This window comes from Protobothrops mucrosquamatus, unplaced genomic scaffold (assembly GCF_001527695.2).
Source record: "Protobothrops mucrosquamatus isolate PMUCROS unplaced genomic scaffold, P.Mucros_1.0 scaffold25, whole genome shotgun sequence".
NCBI lineage: Eukaryota > Metazoa > Chordata > Lepidosauria > Squamata > Viperidae > Protobothrops > Protobothrops mucrosquamatus.
The window spans coordinates 254,602-280,545 of record NW_015386410.1 but is presented as its reverse complement, the minus strand read 5'-3'; the positions used below and the strand labels follow the sequence as shown (position 1 = coordinate 280,545).

General features: G+C 44.1%; 1 protein-coding gene across 1 annotated transcript in view; it reads right to left on the bottom strand.

Annotated features, from left to right (window-relative positions):
* The window catches only part of LOC107283087 (myosin-10-like), a 73,131-nt gene that overhangs the window by 23,406 nt on the left and 23,781 nt on the right, over nucleotides 1–25,944 (bottom strand). The window contains exons 9-28 of the mRNA XM_029283138.1: nucleotides 23,994–24,137; nucleotides 22,204–22,299; nucleotides 21,478–21,596; nucleotides 20,677–20,829; nucleotides 19,011–19,184; nucleotides 17,977–18,150; nucleotides 16,500–16,614; nucleotides 13,036–13,229; nucleotides 12,274–12,395; nucleotides 11,801–11,870; nucleotides 11,522–11,682; nucleotides 10,336–10,444; nucleotides 9,632–9,763; nucleotides 8,040–8,246; nucleotides 7,016–7,153; nucleotides 5,229–5,352; nucleotides 4,726–4,897; nucleotides 1,859–2,071; nucleotides 1,565–1,709; nucleotides 524–730 (exon numbers count right to left, since the gene is read on the bottom strand). Of these exons, the coding sequence (XP_029138971.1) occupies nucleotides 524–730; nucleotides 1,565–1,709; nucleotides 1,859–2,071; nucleotides 4,726–4,897; nucleotides 5,229–5,352; nucleotides 7,016–7,153; nucleotides 8,040–8,246; nucleotides 9,632–9,763; nucleotides 10,336–10,444; nucleotides 11,522–11,682; nucleotides 11,801–11,870; nucleotides 12,274–12,395; nucleotides 13,036–13,229; nucleotides 16,500–16,614; nucleotides 17,977–18,150; nucleotides 19,011–19,184; nucleotides 20,677–20,829; nucleotides 21,478–21,596; nucleotides 22,204–22,299; nucleotides 23,994–24,137 (2,969 nt within the window). The remainder of the gene's footprint in view (nucleotides 1–523; nucleotides 731–1,564; nucleotides 1,710–1,858; nucleotides 2,072–4,725; nucleotides 4,898–5,228; nucleotides 5,353–7,015; nucleotides 7,154–8,039; nucleotides 8,247–9,631; nucleotides 9,764–10,335; nucleotides 10,445–11,521; nucleotides 11,683–11,800; nucleotides 11,871–12,273; nucleotides 12,396–13,035; nucleotides 13,230–16,499; nucleotides 16,615–17,976; nucleotides 18,151–19,010; nucleotides 19,185–20,676; nucleotides 20,830–21,477; nucleotides 21,597–22,203; nucleotides 22,300–23,993; nucleotides 24,138–25,944) is intronic.

The following is a 25,944-nucleotide window of genomic DNA, read 5'->3' as shown; positions in this document are numbered from 1 at the left end:
CATAGCTTTTAGCCAGGGCTATGTCAGGGATGCCCCTGGATACCACTTTTTTCCCCACTGTTTGCCAGCTTGCTCCCATGAATTCTGTTGGTCATCCTCACATCTCTGCTATTAAACATCAATCAGCTAGCCAGCATTTCCCCTGTCATCTCACAGCTTCCATCATCTTTGTAGCAAAATTATGCAAAGAAAAAAAATCCTTGCATAACGAAAACTAAACATAGAATTCTGTGGGTTGCATGGCAGAAAATCAGCAAGGCACAGAAGGACATCTAGAGACATATAAGAGCCTGAAATAAAACTGGAAAGATGATTCCCATGGCAACTTTCTGCAACCTCCGTGTCATGGTTCAACTCCTTTAACTTGACCTTTAAGCTACGTGGTCAGGCTGCAGAAGGGTCCAAGGGTCCAAGGATCTAGGAAGTGCTTTGTGGATACAAGTACTTTGAAGCAGAACACAGCCATTCAACATTCAGTTATTTCTTTTTTTTTAAATGCAGACTCACGAATGGGTTTACACACCTGCAGTTTCACCAGCCTGTCGGTGAGCTCAGACTTGACTCTTTCACTCTCAGCTGCCCGGAGCTGCAGCTCCTGGACTTGACTCTCCAGCTTCTTGCGCCGCTGCTCAGATTCCAGTCTGGCTCCTTGCAGGATCTTCACTTCCTTCTGCATCTCTGCATTTTCCCCTTCCAAGGCTTGCTTTGCCTTCTCCAGGGTAGTTTTGAACTAAGGAGATAACAGAAGTAAACTGTGAGACATTTCCCTTCTTCTCCTGCTCTCTGGCACTAGCACCATTTATACTTCTTGGAGTAAACCCCATTCTGGGCCTGACTTTCCACACTGAGTAAGTCTCAAGCTGCATTTCCACACTTCTACAGGTAGGCAGTCCCGACTCGCAACCATTTGTCTAGTGACCGCTCAGGGTTATAACGGCACTGAAAAAAGGGACTTACAACCATTTTTCACACTGTTGCAGCATCCCCATGATCCACACGTGATCAAAATTCAGATGCTTGACAACTGGCACGTATTTATGATGGTTGCATTGTCCTGGGATCATGTGAACATTTTTGCAACCATTTGAGAAGCAAAGTCAGTGGGGAAGCCAGGTTCACTTAACAACTGTGTGTTGCTAACTTAACAACTGCAGTGATTCACTTAACAACTGTGGCAAGAAAGTTTGCAAAATGCAAAACTTTAATAACTGTCTTGCTTAGCAACATAAATTTGGGGTTCAATTGTGACCGTAAATAGAGGACTATCTGTACAAAATGACTAGAACTCCACATTTAGGCCAGTGTTTCTCAACCTTGACAATTTTAAGGCATGTGGACTTCAACTCCCAGAATTCCACAGCCAGCAATGCTGGCTGTGGAATTCTGGGAGTTGAAGTCCACATGCCTTAAAATTGTCAAGGTTGAGAAACACTGATTTAGGCAGTAAATAGAGTAGGCAGTTCACCACTGTCAGAACTACCACAGCTGAACCCATCAGGTCCTTAGATCTCCCCTTCTCGTTTCATTCTAGCACACCTAGCAGGCTCCACGTCCGGCTACATACCCGTCGTGACTGCTCCAGCTGCTCTGACAGCTCCTCCAGAGCACTGGTGTGACGCTGGCGCATGTCTACCACCTGTACTTCATGTGCCTTGATCTCATCCTCAATGGTCTTCTTTAGCTCTGTCACCTCCAGCTCCCGTTTTGACCTGAGAGAGGAAGAGAACGGATAGATTAGCAAGGGGAGACAACCCGCTTCCGTGGCATTTGTGGACTTATTGGTGAGGAACGAGGCTGTGTTCTGCACCCAGATGCCTCACCCGAGATGCAGCAACCTCTGGCCATGCCCGTCTTTTACCGTAGCTCTTGCTGTGTGGCTGTGGAATCCAGGGTGTCCTCCAGTTCTGTCTTTAGAGCTTCCAGCTCCTCCCCCAGGTCGCGCCGTTGTTTCTCAGCTTTGGCCCGGGCCATCTTCTCCGACTCCAGGTCCTCCTGCAGTTCTGATATTTGTGCTTGGAGCTCACGCAGGGACTTGAGCACAGCGTTCTTCTGGGATGATTCCTCCTCCACTCTGCATGGTGAGTAAGAAGAACACGTCAAGGGGACCAAAGGACATGGGAAGTAGGGACTAGTTGCAGCAAGGATCCAGGGAGAAGGAGAGCAGAGCCCAAAGACACCCCTTATATAGTCAAACCACCAGAAGTTCCCAAGATTCTCAGGGAGAAACCATGACATCACATAAGGATTGGGGAGTAGGCCTCTTATAAGTGTTTAGTCCAAGAGTTCAGGCAATACATTTTATAATTTTCTATATCTCTGATAATCAATAGCTTTCATCTTTTTTGCTCCAGAGCAGTGTTTCTCATCCTGACAACTTTAGAATATGTGGACTTCAACTCCCAGAATTCCTCAGCCAGGTGGCTGGGTGGGGAACTCTGGGAGTTGAAGTCCACACAACTTAAAGGTTGCTAACGTTGAAAAAATACTGCTCCAGAGATTTCCAATCTTTAGCAACATTAAATCCTCCCTCTAACCCAGGGGTAGGCAACCTTGGCTCTTTTAATGACTCGTGGACTTCAACTCCCAGAATTCCTGAGCCAGCATGGCTCAGCATGGAAACCTCTCCCTTTCCCCTCAGCATGGCTGGCTCAGGAATTCTGGGAGTTGAAGTCCACGAGTCATAAAAGAGCCAAGGTTGCCTACCCCTGCTCTAACCTATGTGAAAATTATCTTCAGAAATCTTGTTTATTCTATCAACAGGTTCTGTGACTGTTTATACTGTTTGGTAAAAATAACTATAAGTCCCTTTTCTTTTTTCACAATTTCCGTATCAGAAAAAGGAACATCAAAAGTAAGAAGTACTGGAGCCTCTATCTGAGCCGCTGTGGGCTTTGCAGAGGATAAGAAGAAAGCCTACCACAGCTGGGAAGAAAGAGAAAAAAGATATTGTAACGATCAAGCACCACACAGCTTGGCAAGATCAAGGACAGCAAGACCTACAGAGATTTCATGTATTTTTAATAGTAGTCCTGGTATGAATATAGAATCTTGGAAACTTCAAAAGACTTTACAAAGAACATACAGTTTATAAAGAATTTATTGAGGCATAGGTTCCTTGAATGACTTCAAATGTTATTGACTGGGTTTCTTGCCAAGTTGCCACAAGATAAACTATCAATAAACTCCTCTTCTGCTTGTTAATGGTTTATTACTAATTTCCCATTTGGCACATGCTCCACCTCCCCACAATCTCTCAGGATTGCTTAGATCAACGTTTTTCAAACTTGGCAACGTTTAAGATGTGTGGACTTCGGCTCTTAGAATGGCTTGCTGGAAGATCTTAAAGTTGCCAAGTTTAAAAAAAAATGCTGTTTTAGATATACATCTGAGACAAGGTTCATCTTGGCATTTTTCCAGTTTTCTCCTCTCCCCCAATTTCCTATGTGGAAATCTTCTTCAGACTCTTGGCTTAATTAATTCACTCTCATAATCTTGATATCATGCTGTTCCCTTCTGCATTGGCCCCAGAACTCCAGGAACTACCAATAAGGAGAATGAAGCAAGATTCCCAAACAGATACATTGGCCAGTGGCCAGAATTGATTAAGTAAAAAGCAGATGAGTTGCCTTTTACAGTACATAATTAATTGCTGCACAACTGGCTTTTAAAAAAGTGAATTAAAGATACAAGATCCTTTGAACTAGATCAGAATTGCACGGAGAAGAAGGAATGGAAGAGTCAGTTTGGTGTAATGTTTAAGGGGCTGCCCTAGAAATCAGGAGACTGAGAATTCTAGTCCCACCATAGGCATGAGAGTGATTTGGGGTGATTTGGGCCAGGTACTCTCAGGGTTGTTGTAGTGGGGAAAATGGGAGGGAAGAACATTAGGTATGTTCATCACCTTGAGGCACAAATAAAAAAGGGAGCATAAAAATCTAATAATAATAATTTATAACAGTTACCATTTGTTCCTCTCAGATTTATAATTCCAACAACTATAAAAATAAATCAAGGCAAGTTATATAGTTAACTGCCATAAACACACCCTATTTTCTGTAATACCAGGTTGTATATTATAGATAGTAATATACTGTATTATTGCTATCAACAAAGTTTTATTGATGGTTACTCTGAGAACTCACGTATCATACAATCTCTTCTGGCAGCACAGAAAAAAAAACATTCTCAGTATATTCAATACAATTGCCTGAATGAGTTTCTCTTTTGGAAGTATACAGATATAGAGGGAAATCTGGATGGGGTCTTCCTTCCTTCCCTTTCTCCACTCCATCCCCCTTGCAAATTGTTTCTTCAAAAGCCATTCACATATATTCCAAATGACCTGAATGTTGCTGCCATCTGTATTGGTCCTTAGGCTTGAGATGTGCCTTCTCAATGTGCCTCCTGGATATTTATAGCGTAGCTTGAACAAAGCCCTGCACTGATCTCATCTCAACAGAAGCTACACAAAGCACATTAAGTTGTTATCAGCATGTCACACATTTCGAATGGAAAAAAAAAAGAGGTCCTTGTGGAGTAGTGTTTCCCAACCTTGGGCGTTTTAAGATGGGTGGAATTTCAACTTCCAGCAAAACTGGCTGGGGAATTCTGGGAGTTGAAGTCCACCCATCTTTAAATGATTAAGGTTTGGAAACTGTTGTAGGGAACCTCTGGGTTGCTTCACTGTGTGTCTTTTCCTCCAGGAGAAAGAGGGAACATGCTTACCTGGCCAAAGCTGCCTGCAGCTCAGCCTCTTTCTTTGCCAGTGCTTGGCGGAGCTCTTCCAGCTGCTGTTGCAGTTCTACCAGCTGTTCCTGCAGGTCGCCTGCCTCCCCGTCCAGCTTCCGTTTCAGCTTCTCCAGCTCCTGGCGGCCTTTTTCTTCCTTCTTGAGTCGATCTGGAAGGAGGAGAGGAAAGAGAAACGGGAAAAACCAGGCAAGAGAAAGGACCCCACTGCATTTTGGTGCACAGTCACATGGTTAGGAATATTAGATGCCTGGGCCCAGAATTGCTCAATGTCTATGGGAAATGGCCCCTCTAGAATCCTCTTCTCTATCTTCCTACCGTAGAGGCTCTAGTCTAGGAGTATTTTACATGCAAGTCATGAGATAGTGGCTTGGGTGCCAAGGGATGAGGAACGGGCGATGTCTACTTTGCCAGCCCAAAGATCCATACTAAATATAATCTGGGTAGCTGATCACTGCAGACTGCTCTGTTCTCTGGCATACCTTCCATGTCGGCAATGACGGCTTCGTATTTATTGCGCAGTTTGGTCAGGCTCTTCACCTTCTCTTCCTCTTCTGCCATGTGAGAAGAGAACTCCGATAGGCGTTCCTCCACCAGCTTCCTCTCCTAGTGGAGGCAATAACCGGAAAGGGAAGAGAATATATGAGGTTGGGCAGCTGGAAAACAAAATCTGGGTACCCCACCATGCATCTTATTGGTCAATGTCCAGGTTCTTTATTGGTCTCCAGTTTCTTTCATCTCCCTTGCCGGGCTTTCAGTAACTATACAGAAGATTTACCCACTAGCTATTACAGTGATGGCGAACCTTTTAGAGACCGAGTGCCCAAACTGCAACCCAAAACCCACTTAGGCATCGTCGGGTGCCGGGTGGGTGAGGCTCATTGGCTGGGTGTGGCCAATTGGGTGGGCATGGCCAATTGGGTGGGCATGGCTGCGGTGGTAATGGCAGACTGAGTGGGACTAAAAAGTTCAATCAATCAATTCCAACTTTGCAAGATCTTTTTTTTTCCTGCCAGAAGTTGAAATTGACTGATTGAACCTTTTTTATTTTTGCACATGGCAGCGGAGGCCTAAAGCGAAAAGGTTTTATAAAACCCAGCTGAAGGCCTAGGACTGGGGCGACGGCGCGCGTGCCCACAGAGAGGGCTCTGAGTGCCGCCTCTGGCACCCGTGCCATAGGTTTGCCACCACTGAGCTATTATATCTAGCAGCTATGAGAATTGCAGTCTATCATGTTTGAAGGTGCACAAGAGTTAAGGGATTTGTTGTCTCCAGGGGCATACCATGCTGCACTAGCAGTAATGGTTTAAGTTCAGGCACCTTAAAGATTGCTTCCTCCAATATCATCCCACTCCCGGTTTCAGATCAGCTGGGAAACCATGTCTATGGTCCCACCAGTAGTCTGGTTCATAGCGCAATGGCCTAAACTAGGACCTTGTCGTGACAGTACTCCAGTTATGGAATCTTCTCCCAAAGAAATGTTCATGAGATGATCTTCTCTCATAAAGCAACTGAAAATAATCCTGTTTGTTCAAATACCCAGCTAGGTAGCAGTAACTAACCAACTCTTTCTGATCTAGGAAAGTTAAATAGGTATACTCCTTGTTACTATAGCATTTGGAACGACAGGCCATCCAGAAATTCAAAAGATAAAGGCCAGCTTGGGAAGTTTAAAAAAAAAATCCCAAAAGGTGCTCATGGCAAACAACACAGATGTGTCCATGAAGTCATCAGGAACTGAGCTCAACCAAAGGAGAGCTTCTTTTATTTACGGTTTAGGCCAGGAGTCTTCAAACTTGGCCCTTTTATGACTTGTGGACTTCAACTCCCACAATTCCTCAGCCAGCGTGCCTGGATGAGGAATTCTGGGAGTTGGAGTCCACAAATCATAAAAGGGTCAAGTTTGAAGACCCCTAGTTTAGGCATTTAAAAATTACTCTATGACCAGACTGCCGTTAATTTTGTCATTGTTTTGTTTTGTTTTTCTTACTTATGATTTTTTTTGGGATGTATGTATATACTCTTTCGGCTTTCTTTAAGATTTTTGTCACCTTCTCTTGTAAACTGCTCTGGGCTTCTTCAAGGAGAAATAGCAGAAGCAAAATAAAATGGAAATAAACAAACAAACAATACCAATCGGGTATAAATTGTCTTCCTTTTCTAGCACCCATCCGTTTGGTGACCAAAGAGAGACCCCATATTTATGAGGAGAGTCCACATAACACATATTTATTTCCCTCCATGGCAAAAATGGAATGCCCGCACTCACTTTATGCAACTTTGAGTTTTGGTCTTCAAGCACCAGCAGATCTTCTTCCATCTTTTTCAGCTTGGCTTCTGTGCTGACTTTCTCCAGTTGCAGCTTTTGTCGAGCAGCCTCTTCTTCCTCCAGTTGCTCTTCAAGGTCCTAAAGAACCGTGAAATACCCGATGGGTCAAAGGGATGGCGACACTTCTGAATCAACTACTGGGTTTTTCTAGATAAACAGCAAGCTTAGTAGAACTTTCTAAACTCGTGGTGGTATTTATTCCATTGGACAGCTAAAATCATGTTGCGTTACCACCTTTTCTCCATGGGTGACCTCCAAATGTGTTAAGACCAGTGCTTTTTTTCTAAAAAAAAAAAAAAAAAGGTGCCAGAACTCACACACATCATACTACCTGCCTTGCCTACCCTACAAGGTTCCATCCAAAAAAGGTGCCGAAACTCCGTTCTGGGCGTTCTATGAGAAAAAAAGCCCTAAGACTAACATTTTTAAAATCCTCTGGCCAACATAGTTATTGGCCATATTAGCTGAGGACTGTTGGACATTTAGTACAATATACATTTGGAAAATATGAGGCTGGGGAAGGCTGGATTAGAGTATAGGACAAGATCTGGTTCAAAATCTTTCTTAGTCCTAAATTCAGTGGATAACTATGAAACGGTTTTTCTATCTAACCTCACATTGCTTGCGAAGATATGAACTTCACCATGTGCTTTGGAAGAAAATGTCATTTATATCCTACAAAGCTTATCTGAACAAATACTTTTTGTCACCTTCTCACAAAGGGACTTTTTGTCACCTTCTCAGAACCAAACAAAACTTTCTAGAAAAAAAGTTTCAGATGCTCAATGCCAGCATGAAAAAAAATATCTCTGTGCTATGTAATGAATGATCCACATAAGATTATGGTTGTATGTGCTGAGTGTTCTGCCACTGGAAGACTGACCTCTGAATCAACCTTACAAAATCAGGCAGGACTAGCGACTTCTATGACTGCACCTCTCTTTAGCCAAGAGGTTTTCCATACCTGAACATGCTGTTGCATCTTCTTCTTGTCCCCCTGTAGCTGCTGGCATCGCTCCTCCTCCTCTTCCACCCGTGACTCCAACTCATGCAGGATGTCCTCCAGTTCTTGCTTCCGAGCTGCCAGCCGGGCCCGCATCTCTTCGGCTTCAGCAAACAGCTCCGTCTCAGCCTGCAGCTGCTCAGCCAGGATGGCCTTCTCCTCAGAAAGCTGCCACAAAAGTAGGATCAAGAGAACCGAATGTGAGGTTCATGAGCGCTCTTCTTCAGAGCACCACAATGGATGGAGCTGCCCTGTGTGATTTAAGTATCTTGGGTGAAGGTCTTCCTCTCCCTCTCCCTCACTTCCTGAGGTTCTTTTACAGGTTATCTTCAACTTATGACTGGTTACTTAGCAACCATTTGAAGTTGTGAAGACCCTCCTCGGGGCTACTTAAGATCTGGATTCAAAGTTCCAATGGTTGCCTCCCACATGTGACCAAACTTCAGGTGCTCGGCATCACAGCCACATTTACAGCCAGGTGATCATGTTTTATAACAGTTTGCCAAAACTGATACTTACTTCCAGTTTTGGGTGAAGCCATACCTGTATGGAACCACGGGTTCAATTAACAACCTTCACAAAAAAGGTTATAAAATAAGGTTGGTCATGTAACCATTTTACCACTCACATCATGATAGGCAGGCTCCATTATGGACATAGGTCAAGGACTACCTTGACTTATAATTGATTAGGGGACTGGAGGCTAAAACATATAAGGAACGGTTGCTGGAATTGGGTATGTCTAGTTTAACGAAGAGAAGGACGAGGGGGTGACATGATAGCAGCGTTCCAATATCTCAGGGGCTGCCACAAAGAAGAGGGAGTCAAGCTATTTTCCAAAGCGCCTGAAGGCAGGACAAGAAGCAATGGATGGAAACTAATCAAGGAGAGAAGCAACCTAGAACTAAGGAGAAATTTCCTGACAGTTAGAACAATTAATCAGGGGAACAACCTGCCTCCAGAAACGATGAATGCTCCAACACTGGAAGTTTTTAAGAAAAGACTAGACAACCATTTGTTTGAAATGGTATAGGGGTTCCTGCCTGAGCAGAGGATTGGACTAGATGACCTATAAGGTCCCTTCCAACTTTATTATTATTATTACTACCTGTAAACTGGAAATGCTGCATGAAAATCAAGCTAGGGTTCTACTACCATCCTAGAGACCCCTTATGGAAGACACTGGAAAGAGAATTTTTGGAATACAGGCACTGGGACAGAGCTAGGCTGAGAAAATGGAACATAACTCTCCAATGATGAGGGCTGATTCAGAAAAAGGGAAGTGAACAATCAAGTTCAGGGATAAAGTAATTAGCAGAATGGAGTCCAGTGCCGAGTGCTACTCGAATCTAGTGAGAAATTTCCTGGCAAACCAAAAGAAACTTAGAACAGCTCAGCAATCTGAGCGAAAGAAAGAGAGGAGGCCGTAAGAAGAACAATCCCATAGATCAGGAAGAAAAGTGACAAAGGAATGGATAAAAGCTCCAGCTGTAGAAAGACCACAATTGTGTGCTGGAGGGAAGGATGGCTGGTTCTCAATCATTCCTATTTACCTGTTGGTATTTGTTTTCTAGTTCCTTAAGGTCCAGTTGGGTTTTTGTGTGCTTCTCTTGGACTTTCTGTAGTTCTAGTGCCTTCGCTTGCATCACCTCATCCTGGCGTGTCACCTGCAACAGGGGCTTCACCTGGGAAAAAAACAACCACAAGTGTTAAGGAAACAAGACTGAGAGAGGTTGTGCAAAATTTCAGTCTTGTAAACTACCCAAGCTTATTTCCCTTCTGACTAGATTTCATGACCAGGAGGGAAGTGGCAGAGGAGTAGGGAACTGTGCAAAACTGTGCTTTTACATCATGGCTTTTCCAAATATTTTATTGGCTTTCCCCTACACTTGCAAGCTGGATTTCCACTGCCTCCTTCTGAGATTTTTCTTCTAACTTCCCAGTCTAGCATAGTTATCGTACTAAAAATGTTCCTTTCTATGCAATCCGTGAAAGGAGAAAATAGTCCTATCCCAGGAACCTTATATTTGGGAGGAAGGACTTATGGCTCTATAAATCTCTGAGATGTTCAATCTGCTTCAATTTAGTAGAAGTGAAATGGCTAGCACAACTTCCCATCCCTCCCTCCCTTCCTCCATTGTTTTGAAGCCACTCAAGACGCTTTTTAGAAATCTAGCTGTCCCTGTCATTGTGCAATGGTTAAGATCTCCTATCTAATAACGGATGGCTTTTTCCAGGTCTAACTATTTTGACCCACCTTGGTAAACAGACGCCACCACTGCCAATGGCGCAGTTTGAGGTAGGCTGCACAATTGCGTTGCATAACTTTGAGGGCGCTCATCTGCTGCTGCTTTTTCATGAAAGCTCTAGGAAATGGGGGGGAAAAAAGACCATCCATGAATCTCATGATTACCACACCGACAGCCAAGTCTAGGAAACTAAATGTGCCTATTCCTACTACAACTTTCCTTGCCTCTCTCTCTTATACCAAAAGAAAAAGTCCATGTAATTTATATCTTATACAGGCTGAAGATTTTTAAAAAGAAAAGGGGAGAGGAAAGCCAATAGGGATGGGTTATGGGGAGAATTAAATTTACTACGCGTGATGCTTGACTGTACTGGAGCCTGCCCGTCACAGTCATAAGTTATGAAGGGTGTAAATCCGGTCACCTACACGAATGATTCTATTTATGACCTTTTTACAGTGGTTGTTAAGTGAGCCCCATGGCCGTTACGTAAACCAATGCTTTGGTATGGGCCAATTTTACTGAAAACCAGAAGTAAATGCTGGTTATCTGCAAAAACGTCGTAAAACATGGTCATGTGACCATAGAATGCTGCAAATAGCCATAAATGTGGACTGGTTGCTGAGCACCTGGCATGCAGTCACATGATCATGGAGGTGTGGCCATCAGAACTTGGAATCAGGTTGTAAATACACCCAGGGAGGTCTGTTGTAACTTCAAACAGTTGCTAGGAGACCCAGTCGTGAAGTCAAGGGCCACCTGTAACTATATCTGTTAAGTTATCAGTTATGGACTATTACAAAAGAGGATTTTATCTTTTAGGGGACAGTTGTATCATGTCGTCTTCAGGAAACTGTGGGTTTTCAGCTGCTACCAGGCTTATTTATTTATTAAACTTATATGCCACCGATCTCACCAGAGGCAACTCTAGGCAGTTTACAATCATTCAGACTTCAAATATAACAGCTTAATAGGCATTGCCAATGGTTAGAGCTTTTCCCCTCCCCTCCCCCAGCTTCATGCCTATGATACTCCTAGTTCAGTCTCATATTTAAAAGATAATCAAATAGCAAGGCAGGGAGAAGCTATAATCTTGAAGTTCAGGAAGTTGGACACCATCAACATAGGGAAGTCTATTTTAGATCCTTCCGTCCATGCTTAGATCCACGTCATAATTCAACCCCGCTCAGTGCTCACTTGCGCGCTAGGTATCCCCTGGCCGCTGCCTGGAAAGACACGATTATATCAGTAATCTTCAGATCCCGTTCCTCTTCCAGGTGAGCCAAAACACCAGCCCGGAAGAAGATCTTACTCTGGCCAATGCGGTAGAGATTAGGATCCAGCTCCAAAGCCTTGATCTGGAATGACAAAAAAGCAGAACAGATGAAGATGAGGGACCTACTCAAACCACTCTGGGAATGAACTAGTTTAGCCCAGATTGCCTTGATTGTTTTAACAAGCAAACCTCCCACGTACCATACGCTCACAGGCCTGTTTTCCATCCATGAAGCCTTTGGGAATGGCATTTGGTGTCAGGATCTCATATCTGTTGAGGAATATGGGGAAACTGAGGAGTTAAACATTTAGTGACATTTAGCCACACTGCATACAATTTATGTCTATTCCTTTGATTTTTATTTTTATTTTTTTTCCACACAAACTCAGTTGAGGGGTTTGTCTTCCATTTTAACAGCCACAACAGCCTACCATCAGTGGGCTGAGAGACAGCAATCTTCCTGGGCCAAATCCAACATTTTAATATTTCACTCTGGCACACAGCAAAATATGAGCTACTCAGGCCTGACTATCAACTGCAAGTCACAAGTAACATCTCCAAATTCAAAGAGCATTAAGGCTGAAGATCAAATCCTAAATGACTGAGAACTGTTTTGAACTGTCTTCCTGCATATGTCCCCTTTTGCTGAGGATCCATCACCGAAATGCTGTACCTTTGGCGGAATTCCTGAAAGATAATGCGATTAGGGAATCCCTGGCGGCAGATGCGAATTCCCTCAAGGACTCCGTTGCAGCGCAGCTGGTCCAGTACAAGATGTGGCTCCAGTTTTCCAGCCTATAATGGGTGTCAAGAGAAGGACGTGTGAGAAAAAGGCCACAGGAGCCACAACAGGATCTGTCCTGAAGAATCTGGATGGGAATTCCTCAGCATTCTAAAGTCAGCCACAAAATAATATCACTTCTTATTTTTCTTATTTCTTTTTCACATTTATTGCCAACTTTTTTGCAGATAGCTCCAGCCATGCTGCTCACATTCATAACAATTTTGCGAGATCAATGAGGCTGAAGATACATGGCTGATTAATTCTGCAGAATGGCATGGTTGAGTGAGAATTCAGCCCTAGGCTTCCTTTGATTCATATTCAATATTCTCATATTGTATCATCTACATTCTTTTACACTCAGAGGACACACACAATAGTTTTCAATCTGAAAGGGGTGGGGGGGAAGCCTTCACATGTCTGTGTAACGGGAGATCTTAAGGCCATATTGTATCATCTACATTCTTTTACACTCAAAGGTCACACACAATAGTTTTCAATACAAAAAAGAAAAAGAAAGCCTTCAGATGTCTGTATAACAGGGGAATTCTTAAGGTCTTTTGATCTGTCTAAGAAAAAGGAATGGTCAACATTTTTCATGGCTTCCTTCAGACAATGAATGAATGAATCCCAGGTCCCAAAGCTCCCACTTACTCTTTTCTCATGGTTGGGTATGATGCACCGCACAAAGTTGGGGTTGGTGTTGCGCAAGGTTGACATAAGTTTGGAGAGAGACTCCTTATACAGCTGTCCTACAGTCCGGAACATTCCTTTCTTGGTCTTGTAGGAGGAGCCAAAGGTCAGGTCTCCCATCCCGCTTACTTGATCCAGACCCACAATCCGATCCACTAGGGAGAGGAAGAAAAAGCTTTTGATCTCTCCATCCCATTCCCCATACTGAAATTCCAATAACGTGTATTTCCTCAGTTTCCAATCTCCATCTCAAGTAAACATATATCTGTGAGAGTTACCCTGTGGGGAGCAGAAGTCACCCAATTATTAAACTATAAGATAACCTTTATTGTCATTTTTTTTCACTGTGGGCACACTGGCGCATGTTAAAAAATGAAATTTAGTTGCTTGGTCTCCAAAGTGTACACATACCTAACACACATTTAAACATGCTATATACAACATATGTATAAATCTTCACCCTTGCATATAAATAACATACAAATGTTAATCACTGACCGTCTTGAATACGTTATGGAAAGAGGACGCTTTAGAGGTTCTGCATCGGATGCTTTTAAAACTGCAGGACTAGATAGGATATGCCAGGGGTCGGCAACCTTAAACACTCAAAGGGCCATTTGGACCCATTTCCCAGAGAAAAGACTGGGAGCCGCAAAATTTGTGTGCGCGCACACGCGCGCAAGGGAGGGAGAAATAGAGGCTGCTGTGCGTGAGTTCTCTCCCTCCCTCTCTCTCCCTCCCTCTCTCTCTTTGTCTCCCTCCCTCTTCCCCCCCCCCTTCTCCCTCTCTCCGATCTTCTGCTCACCTGGCAAGCTGGCTTCACACTGTTCTCAGACAAGCTGACACACATTCTTATTAGGCTGGCTCTCTCCTGCCCTTGGTCTGCCAGTCCTCTTCTCCCACTCTCTCTCTCTCTGTGTGTGTGTGTGTGTGTGTGTGTGAGAGAGAGAGAGAGAGAGAGAGAGAGAGGGAGGGAGAGAGAGAGAGAGAAGGGAAGCGCAAGTGCCTCTCTCTGTCTCTCTCTCTCTCTCTCTGCAAATGGCGGAGGAGGCTGGAGCCGCAAGAGAAGGCTCAAAGAGCCACATGCGGCTCCAGAGCCGCGGGTTGCTGACCTGTGGGATATGCAGATAGTTTGGGTGGGGGGGCGGGGCAACATGGCCACATCAAACCTTCCCAGCATTTCTTTGCAACTTCCAGAATGGATGAAGGGATTGGAGAGTTTAAAGCAGTGTATTTCAACCTTGGTAACTTTAAGAACACTACACTTGATCTTAGCCAAAAGGCCGAAAAGCAATGGCAACTTTAAAATGTTTGGACTTCAACTCCCAGAATTCCTTAGCCAGTAAACCTGGCTGGGGAATTCTGGGAGTTGACATCCACACATCTTAAAATTGCCAAGGTTGGGAAACACTAGGTTAAAGCATCAAACACCCCATAAGCACTGCAAATATCTCATCTTTTGGCCAAAAATATTGGTGCCGCCCGATTTGGTGATATCATAACGTTCCCATTTGCAACCTCTACCTTTTAGGGACTTTTTTTTAAAGTATGGCCTTGAGACAGTTGAGTCCTGTAAGGTTCCAAAGCAAGCTCCTTGAAGATTTTGGACAGACACCCACTTACCCGTCTCCATTTCTGAAGCCACTCAATTTAAATTATAAGCAGCATGGAAACGAATATGTTGTAAGTATTATTCGGCTATAAGGAATTGATTTCTCTCAATAGTACCTGGTTCTTAGTACTAATAGGTCATTAATCTGCCACTACAAACTGCATGCGGAATTGCTATTTTCATTCTACACTAGGTGGTTAGGGGATATTGTATATTTTTTTGTGTTTATGACTTACCAAAATAGCAATCAATAGAAAGCCTTCCCCCACCATTTAAGAAACTGTACATATTGAATTACATGATCAAACTTTATCCAGTAGGAAAAACGAGGAATAACCATTGGGAAACAAGGCAAGATTGCAGATAGTCTTCAACTTACAACCATTTGTTTACTGACCATTCGAAGTTGCAAGGGTATTGAAAAAAGTGACTTAAAATCTCACACCTACAACCTTTGCAGCATTCCCATCCATGATCCAAATTCAGGCACACTTGGCAACTGGCATATATTTATGATTGTTCCAGGGTCATGTAATTACCATTTGTGACCTTCCCAGCCAGCTTCTGACAAGCAGAATCAATGGGGGAAACTGGATTTGTTTAATGACCACATGATTCACTTAACAACTGCAGTGATTCACTTAACAACTGCGGCCCAAAAAAAAGGTTGTAAAAGTGGGTGCAATTCACTTAACCAACAAAAGGCTTTTGATGTCTCCATCCTATTCCCCATATTGAACTTACGTAGTTTTCTAAAATTTTTATTTCTTTTTGATGGAGAGTTTAGTCCATTTATGTTTACCCATATTGAACTTCCATTAACGTGTGTATTTGCTTTGCCTTGCTTTAGCAATGGAAATTTTGGTCCCATTTACGGTTGTAAGTCAAGGACTGCCTATACAAACCAATGATAAAAAAGTATTTAAACATCCATGGGAACTCCACGAAATATCCTCATCTAAAAGTGACTTTAAAAGTGCACGAAACAGAGTTCTGAATAAAGAGAGGCGAGGATACTTTAGCCAAGCAGCTCAATCCAAAAGAAGAGAGAGTGGAGAAAGATTTGGAACTTCAGCTCTCAAATTCATTAACAATTTTTAAATGGCCTTTCTAAAACACCTTAACTCAGGGATCCCCAACCCTGAGTGGACCAGTACTGGGCCGCACCATGCCAGCAACCGGTCTGCACAAACAAGCAAAGCCCCATCCACAGGATGCAGGCAGCACACAAAACCATGCACCCTCCGGTCCGCGGAAATACTTCTCTCCACGGAACCGGTCCCTGGTGCCCAAAAGGTTGGGGACCTCTGCCTTAACTTGAGGTTCATCCTTATTTAAGTGGATGGGATTGAGCTCTGTATTTATTTAGCAAATTAAACCCCAAACTCAGAGAGAACTGATGCGTGTCTCACTATTTCCTAGGATAGACCCGTAACCTTTCTGACTACTTGCAGGCATGTCTTGCAGGTTGAAAGGAAGAAACGTACTTTCTGCTGGAACCTGAGATGCCACGGCATAGCTGTCAAAGAAATAAACCTTCTGTATATTCTGGATCTCTGGCGACAGGACAGGACAGAAGAGGCAAGTGGAGAGAAGGGAAGGATAAGGTTTCACAAGATCATCCATTACGGGACAGAAGAAGTGGAACAAGAAAGAAGAAAAGAGAAACAGCAAATAGCAGAGTGGTTAGTATCAGCAGTGACAGAGAAAAGTCGTGTTAACATTACAATCAGCAAGCCAACTTCGTTAACTGGCAACAAATATTATGAAGGCGAGTAGATGCAGCTGAAAGCAGGATTTCAACCCCTCTTACCATCTTTCCACAGTTCAGCAGTAAACTTGTCCGCACTCTGATGAAGAAGAGTGGCCACATTGTCATTCAAGGGGTCCATATTTTTCATGAGCCACTCATCCGCTTTGTAATCAACCTTTCAATGAAAATGGGAAGGGGGAAGGAAGACGAGAAAGAATCAAAAGGCTGAACGACACCAGAATTGTTTGTAGCAAACCCATCTGGTCTCGTACAGTAGCCCTCAATTTACGACCACTTGTTTAGCCACTGTTCGAACTTATGACAGTGCTGAAAAAAGTGACTTACAACCGGTCCTTGCACTTACGACCGTTGCATGCATCCTTGCGGTCACTTCATCAATCTAAGTTTGGGCACTTGGCAACCGGCAGGTAATTTATGATGGTTGCAGTGTCTCAGGGTCACGTGATCATCACCAGATTGTGACAAGAAAAGTCTGCGGGAGAAGCTGGATTTGCTTAACAACCGCATCATTCATTTAACTACCCTGGTGATTTGCTTAATGGCCATGGCAAAAAAAAAGTAATAAGTTTGGGACCAAATCACTTAATGGCCACCTTACTTAGTAATGGATATTTTGGTCCCAACTGTGGTAATAAGTGGAGAGCTGTGTGTATTGCACATTCTGGCTTTCCAGCCATCTTCAGCTAATATCAAGCAAAGGTGTTGAGATTCCACGTTCTAGAACAGGGGTAGGCAACCTTGGTTCTTTTGTGACTCGAGGACTTCAACTCCCAGAATTCCTGAGCCAGCCATGCTGAGGGGAAAGGGAGGGTTCCAAGCTGAGCCATGCTAGCTCAGGAATTCTGGGAGTTGAAGTCCACGAGTCATAAAAGAGCCAAGGTTGCCTACCCCTGTTCTAGAATTTCAAAGGCTCCAGGGATTAAGTATAGTCCAGTGTGATGTAAGGTGCAGGAGACACAGTGTTTAGCTCTCTCGTAAGCATGAAAACCTATGGATGACCTTGAATCAGTCACTCCCTCTCAGCCCTAGTCAGCAGCAAACGCTGTCACAAGCTGGCTGAAAAACAAAACCTCTCCTTACATCAGCACTGAACTAGGCAAGCACAATGCACAACTAGTGGACCCTGCAATCCAGCTGGACAAACTCCAAGAAGAAAAACAACTGGGCAAATGAATGGAAGAAAAACTGATTAGGAAATCATGTTTTCTCCTAAACAGCTGCTCTCTAGGTTCTCTAGTCATGCTATCTCAGATTCTTGATGCTATCTCGGATTCTCTGAGTAGAAATTTAATTTGAAAGCCTCAGCTATCATAGTAAGCTATCGGCATTTTCCTTTTAGTTGCCAACATTAGAGGATTTCAATTTTGGGTCCTCGGCTGTAACAGACTACAACTGCTGCTCTTTTGAGATAATAACAAGCCATAGTTCAATACAACTGAAAGTGCCAGGCAAGTGAAACCAGTAAATATGGATGTGTCAGTAAAAAGGGAGGGAGACAACAGAAGTTGTAACTTACCTTGCCAGCATAATGGATGATACAGAAGTCAGCTTTATCCCGCAGCTGCCGGGGTTTCTGGAATTTGGGATGGGACCCTTGTTCCTGGGAAACCTTTTCCACAAAGCTCTTATCGGTGGCTTTAGGGAACCAACACTCTTCATCTAGCAGAGCCAGCAGCCCTGGAGGGTTTGCCTGGGAGAAAGCGAGATAGACCCAAACCATTAGCAAGATTCCAAGGGCTGGAGGTAACATAAGTCAGGGCATAGAAGGAAATGGGTTAAAAAAGGAACAGCAATTGCATCACGCCTGAGATATTAGGCCAGGGGTGTCAAACTCAATTTCATTGAGGGCCGCATCAGCATTGCGGTTGCCCTCAGGGGGCTGGGTGGGTGTGGCCAGGGTGAGTGCGGCCTACTGGGTGGCGTGGATGTAGTGGGTGTGGCCTACTGGGTGGGTGTGGCCAGCTCTACATCATTCGCGTCAAGGGTGCCTGTGGGGGCCTGGGCAGGAGTGGGATAGATCTGAGGGTCTCTGGCAGAAGGGGGTGGGACTAGGGCAAGTGCTAAGGCATGATCCACTGGAGGAGCCTCACTGTTCCTCTCAGGCAATGCAGGGGAGGGGGGCTTATGGAGCTAAGACTGAATGCGTTTCAGCATAGATGGCCACCACAAAATTGTACATTGGCTCCCAGCTGGCCTGGGCCAGGGCCAAGGCAGAGGGGGCCGTTCCCTCACTGTTTCCAGGATGGCTTCGTGGGCTACATGAAACCACTTTGCAGGCCGCATCTGGCCCCGGGCCTTGTGTTTGACATGTCTGTGTTAGGCAAACAATTGTCTTCCACTGAGAAGATAAGATAGAGATTTACGATCCAAGTTAAGGACCTGATTTTTGCGGACTCCCACCGCAAACAATTGTCAAGAAGGGCCATTCCACCAGCAAATGCAATAAAGAGATGAAACAGCCACTGGAGAGGGGAAGGTTCTCCCAAGAGCTGGAGGTCATCTTTTCTTGGCCCTCCACATGACAACTACGCAACATCCCAGGTCACTCACTGGTCTTTCAATGAGATCAATGCAGGGTTGAAGGTCCAAGCCAAAGTCAATGAAATTCCATTCAATGCCCTCTCGTTGGTATTCTTCCTGCTCTAGCACAAACATGGTGTGGTTGAAGAGCTGCTGGAGCTTTTCATTGGTATAGTTGATGCAGAGCTGTTCAAAGGAGTTCAGCTGCAGAAGGGAGAGAGAAAAGAAAATATTCACAGGGGATTCAACATATGATGGTGAGGTCATGCACTTATGTTTCCTCCCCGTGAAACTACTGACAGGTCAAGATAAGTTTCTTTGTCATTGACTTCATCAACTAGAAGTTTATTGAATGACAATGCCCAGGATAAGGATATCAAGGGAGCTGTAGAAAAGTAGAAAATTCCTTGATTATTATAATTGCTAGCTGTAAATTGCTACTGAATTATTATAGTTCTATTTTTAAATCTATGTATGTCTTGCTTTTTACAACACTGACATTTCCTTTCTAAGATACTGATTATTTGATTATTATGAGCTGTCCTCAGAGATGCTCAGTCAGACCAAATATTAGTTTAATTTTTTATTATATGCACAAAAGTATGAAATCACAGCGGCCAGTTCTTTAGCTGGTGTTAGCTTTCATTTGCATTGAGAATTTAAGAATTTAAGGTGTCATCATGTATCAGCGTGTGTGCAGATCCAAGCAGTGTGGCTAAGAAATTGACAGATGGATATTTTGTCAATGTGCAGATTTTCTAAGTGTCATTGAAAATGTTTTGCCAGTGTCCCAATACTCTCTGGGACCACCACTGCCCTAATTTTCAACTCTGATTTTCAGGTCTTGATACTTCTCTGATCTTCTTTAATTCTTTGTCTTCTATTCTACTATTCCCTGCCATTGCCAACATCAACTGTCCATATTTTCTTCTTTTCAACTAAAATTAAATCTTGCGTATTATACACCAAGACTAGTTGAGAGCCTTCACTGGGGACTTTCTGCATGATGAATTTACTGTTTATATCTTCTTTCCACAATCTAATGCCTCTAGTTATGTCTCATGAGAACTCAAGTCAACTCAAGGGCATTAGGTTGGAGAAAGCTTATTTATATTTATTAGTATGGGTACCCAAGGCATAGATTCTTCCAGTGTTTATGATAGTAAAAAATGAGAAAATTGTGGCCCTCCAGAGATTGGTGAGCCATAGCTTCCAGCATGCCCTGGCCATATTGGTTGGGATTGTTGGGAACTGTATCATGCCACTCTAAAGCCAACATGCCCTCTCCAAGAACATCCATCAATATAGTTCTCCATGTCTCGCTTGAAGAACATGAAGACTATTGGACTAAAGCAGGGGTCTTCAAACTTGGCCCTTTTATTATTTGTGGACTTCAACTCCCAGAATTCCTCAGCCAGCATGCCTGGCTGAGGAATTCTGGGAGTTGAAGTCAACAAGTCATAAAAGGGCCAAGTTTGAAGACTCCTGGCCTAAAGCCTCTATTGGAAAGAACTTCAGCTCTTGAAACAAGAAAGATGGTTCTGCTGAAACTTACGGGTTTAGTTAAAGAGAAGATCAACAACACAATTTGAAGGAAACGATTGAAAACAGCTCTGCAGATTTTCATTATTTATCAGGTAGTGAAAGAGGAAGAGGAACCACACTGGATTTTTGTGACTAGCAGATCTTCCCTCACCTGAAATATTTCAAAACCAGCAATATCCAAAATGCCGATGAAAGATGCCCCCTGGCGCTTGGTACGATCCAACGCACGGTTGATTCGATGCACAAGCCAGCGGAAGAGCCGCTCATAGGTGGCTTTGGCCAACGCTTCCACAGCAAAATCAGCCTAGGAATGGAAGGAAAAGTTGAGATTGAAACAGACTCATCTTGGCCCGTGTATTCCATACATACTTACCACGTTTTCCCCAAAATAAGACCTGGTTTATTTTGGGGGGAGGGTTGCCTCCAAAAGGGGCACCAGGTCTTATTTTCGGGGAATGTCTTTTCCACAGTCTCACCTCGCCATGGCGGCAACGACAGCCCCGCCGGCCTGTCTCTTCTGTGGCCGCTCGCCACCACTCGTATATATTGCCCCCGACCTCCATTTTGCCATCAGAAGCCTTCAGGAAAGGCCTCTGATGGCGAAATGGAGGCCACAGGTGTGTGCGTGCGACTGCTGGTGAACAGCCACAGAAGAAGTGGGCTGGCATGGGAGGCCTGGCTGCAACAGTAAGTGGGTGCAGGGTGCATGGGGTAGCTCCACCCCCACCCTGCCCTAGCTTGATATTTAAGTGTGTGTGCCTCACCCCAACACTAAGGCTTATTTTTGGGGTAGGGCTTATATTAGGCCCACCCCACAAAATCAAGCTAGGGCTTATTTTTGGGGTAGGTCTTATTTTCAGGGAAACATGGTATTATCTTGGAAAACCCTCCTTCAAGAGTTCTTCAGGACGGACCCAGCAACATATCAGGCACAGTAATCAGCACCACTGACCTGTTCTTTCGTCTGTGCCTTCTGCACGTAATCTCGGCCAACCTTGATGCGTGGGGTAAGGATAGCACGGGTGAACTCCGTGACATTCATGCCCAGGAGGTGGCAGAGTTTTTGAGCAGCTGCAGAGGCACAGAAGAGACCAATAAGAGCCCTTCGCCAGGTCCTTTCCCACCAGCTTTCTTTTCAATTCCATGCCACTCCCTTCTCCCACTCAAAAAAGCAGTTCCCAGCCCACAGGAATGTGAGACAGAAACCTGAATTTTAATATGGTGATTATTGTGAAACTTACATTTGAAATACTGTTTCTTAGAGCCAAAATGGAAATCAATATTTTATAATAATAAAACCAAAAAATGTTCCCCGTACACTTGTATTGTCTTTAACAAGATCCCATTATATCTTCTAAATAAAAAAGGAAGTATGAGCTCTGATCACAGCCAAATGCTTACAGTCAGTCTTTGCTCAACAACCAGTTGCTTAGCGACTGTTCAAAATTATGACAGACATAATCTGTCATAGAACTACTTACAACCCTATGACATAATCTGTCATAGAACTACTTACAACCCAGAACTACTTACAACCCGCTTCTGGATTTCCAAAACTGCACCTTCCCGCACATCTGCTTAATGATTGCCATGACTTACGACCGTAATTCTGGGCTCAATTGCAATCATAAGTTGAGGACTAGCATTTCTGAAAAGTCAAGCTACTAATCTGAAATACCTGTGTTATCCGGCATGGAGGCCTGATCTGTATTCCTCTCTTTACGAAAGACAATATTGCCAAATTGCAGCACAGCTGAGACCATCCGCAGCATACCTGTGTGGAAGGATGACCCTTAGCAAAACCACATTCCATGTTTTGCAAACAGCCCTATTCAAATTCATCCCTTCAAACAGGTTCAGCATAAAGTACAACACAAAACATAACAATATATTTCATCACATAGTGCATTACAATAGGCGTCTCTTGCCCAAGCTTTGCAGAACAAAGCTACAAGATATTTTAAAGATGCATGTTATGTTACCTTTCTCCACTGCCCTCATAATTCTAAATAATTTTAATTTTTGGATTGATGAAACATGTAAGGCTTGACATTCACAGCAACAGGCTGGAATTAACTAACTAACAAGCAGCATTCAAAACATTTCAAACCCAAGGATCACCATAAGGGCCACACACTTTACAACATTGTTATTTCTCTTTCTGTTTCAATATTGTATTGATGTTATATTAAAATAATAAGAGAAATCACAATGCTCTAAAATTTCTGTGCAGATGGGGTACATATTCTTTATCTCAGATGTTCTTTCAAGTTTAAGCCTGCCCCCTCTCCCTCCCTCCCTCCCTCTCTCCCCCCTCTCTCTCTGTCTCTGTCTCTTTTTTCCTTCACTAAATAAAGGAGCGTTACCTGAATTACAATAATTGGATATAAAGATTTACCAATGGATGGATATTACATTTTTACTCGGTTTGTGAATATCCAAAGGGATTTAAAATCAGTGCAGTCCGATAATAAGTAGGATTTTTTTCCAATTTGTCCTCATTTATTGCAGCAGGTAACACAATGTTGCTAACAACATTTAATATCTACTCAAGTGAAATCACCTAAACAGTTACTTGCTACTTTTGAAGTATTTTTATATCTAAGGGTCATTTCAAACATGAAGCGGTTAAAACTATTCTAGGTCATGGACCTCTTAGCTTATCAGCCCTTATTTCATATAGTTGTGCCTTAGTGTTGACTCCTGTCTCTCCAATTTTCTTAGCAAGAGGCCAGAAGTGGTTTGCCATTGCCTGCTTCCTAGAGCTAAGAGAGTATGAGTGGCCCAAGGTCGCCCAGCTGGCTTCATGCCTAAAGTGGGATTAGAAGCCATCATCTCCCAGTTTCTCCCAGTGGTGCTTTAACCACTACAGCAAACTGATTCTCTATTTCACATTACAAAGTTATAACGGATGTTAATACAAGTAGTCCTTGACTTACAACAATTAATTAATGACGGTTCAAAGTTACAACAGCGTTGAAAAAAGTGACATATGACCATTTTTCACAGTTACAACCTTTGTAGCTTCCCCATGATCATGGGATCAAAATTCATCTGGTTCATACTTATGACCGTTGCTGTGTCCCAAGGTCATAAGGTCCCCCATCACCTTTTGCGACCTTCTGACAAGCAAAGTCAATGGGAAGCCAGATTCACTTAACAACCGGGTTGCTAACTTAGCGACTGCAGTGATTCCCTTAACAACTGTGGCAAGAAATGTTGTAAAATGGGGTAGAACTCACTTAACAAATGTCTCGCTTAACAACAGAAATTTTGGGCTCAGTTGTGGCTGCAAGTCGAGGACTTTCTGCATATTTTTGTATCAAATATTTTATTCTAAGTCGCTACTGCACTTAATTGAAAGCACATAATAAATAAAACCATGAACCAACACCATAAATGGAATGTTAAGTCAGATACTTCCTTAATTGCGGCAGATATATGCACATTCATTAAAGAGTGACTCACAATGTATTTCTTCATGAGAAAAACCCATGATACGCATGGATTCCATGGTCTCATGGAAGATCTCCTTATCCTGCTGTCCAGGGATGGGCAGGTACCCATTCGACAGAAAGCGATACTGATTGAATGGCTCCAGCAGCAGCTCCCCTACAGGGGCATAAAACAAAGAATGTTACAGGGACCCCCAGAAAGTGGCATACAAATTTAATACACAAATAAAATTTACAGCACTTACCGTATATGGCTGCCTATCTCATACAATGACTCTAGGTGGCTCACAACAACACATAAAACATAGTTAAACACAAAGGTGCCTTTCCCCCAGGACCCAGGTGCTAGAGCAGGGGTCTTCAAACTCGGCCCTTTTATGACTCGAGGACTTCAACTCCCAGAATTCCTCAGTCAGGCACGCTGGCTGAGGAGTTCTGGGAGTTGAAGTCCACAAGTCATAAAAGGGCCAAGTTTGAAGATCTCCGCACTAGAGCAAATGACCTCACAGCTCAACCCCCATCCTAGTTCAATGCTTGAGGAAAAACCAGGGCTTCACGGCCTCTGGAGAGCTAAAAGGATAGGGATCCCTCTGACCTCATGCGGGAAGCTGAAACAGACATCAAGAATGTTTCCCTTAGAATGGCAACATTTAAGAAGGGAGATCTGGAGTGTGCCAAAACCTATCTAATTGGGCAGACACTTCAGAGAGAGGTGGTCCCACAGGTAACCCAACCCTGTGCCATGTAGGGCTTTAAAAGTGATAACCAGCACCTTGGAACTGCACCCAGAAAGCAACTGCAAGCAGTGCAGCTCATGCAGAAATGGTGTTCCTTGGGTAAAGTGTAAAGCAACCAAAATTGCATGCTGCTTCATTCTAGACCAGTTGTAGTTCTGGATGGTCTTCAAAGGCAGCTCCATGTAGAGTCCTTGCAGTAATTCAATAGGAGGTAACAAAAGCATTGGTGACACTTTTTTAGTTATGCTGTACTCCAGAGGGCAGTACATTATTAGGAATCATCAGACGTGCACAAAATTTGACATGGACTAGAGTCTGCTTTGAGAGACCAAGATTCAGGAGGTTTAAAGATCAGCCTGGGTGCTTCAGATTTCTGTAAGTCTTAAGATTCCCTCTTTACTCATTAAACCACCATCACCATCATTTCTGACATTACAACTTAATACCGTCACTTGTTTTCAGGCCACCCCAACGATGCCCTTGACGTGATGGCCCGGTGCCTGGAGGCCGTAAGGGTCTGGATGGGGAGGAACAGACTCAGGCTCAACCCTTCCAAGACCGAGTGGCTGTGGCTGCCGGCGCCTCGGCATAGTCAGCTGACTCCGTCGCTGACGACAGGGGGCGAAATTCTGGCTCCCTGGGGGTCCTCCTGGATTCACGGCTGACACTGGAAGACCAGCTGTCGGCCGTGACCAGGGGGGCGTTCTATCAGGTACGCCTGATTTACCAGTTGCGGCCTTTTCTGGACCGAGACGCCTTGCGCACAGTCACCCATGCCCTCGTCACCTCCCGCCTGGACTACTGTAACACTCTCTACATGGGGCTTCCCTTGAGGAGCACCCGGAGGCTCCAACTGGTCCAGAATGCGGCCGCGCGGGCAGTGTTGGGAGGGACTCGTCGCTCCCATGTAACACCGTTGCTGCGCGAGCTGCACTTGTTGCCGGTGGCCTTCCGGGTGCGCTTCAAGGTATTGGTTATCACCTTCAAAACGCTCCATGGCATCGGACCTGGATATCTCCGAGACCGCTTTCTGCCGCAGATTACCTCCCATCGGCCGGTACGCTCCCACAGAGTGGGTCTCCTCAGGGTGCCGTCAGCCAGACAGTGCCGGCTGGCGACTCCCAGGGGGAGGGCCTTCTCGGTGGGAGCTCCCACCCTCTGGAACGAACTACCCCCAGAGATCCGGGTGATCCCGGATCTCCCCTCCTTCCGCCGCGCCCTTAAGAC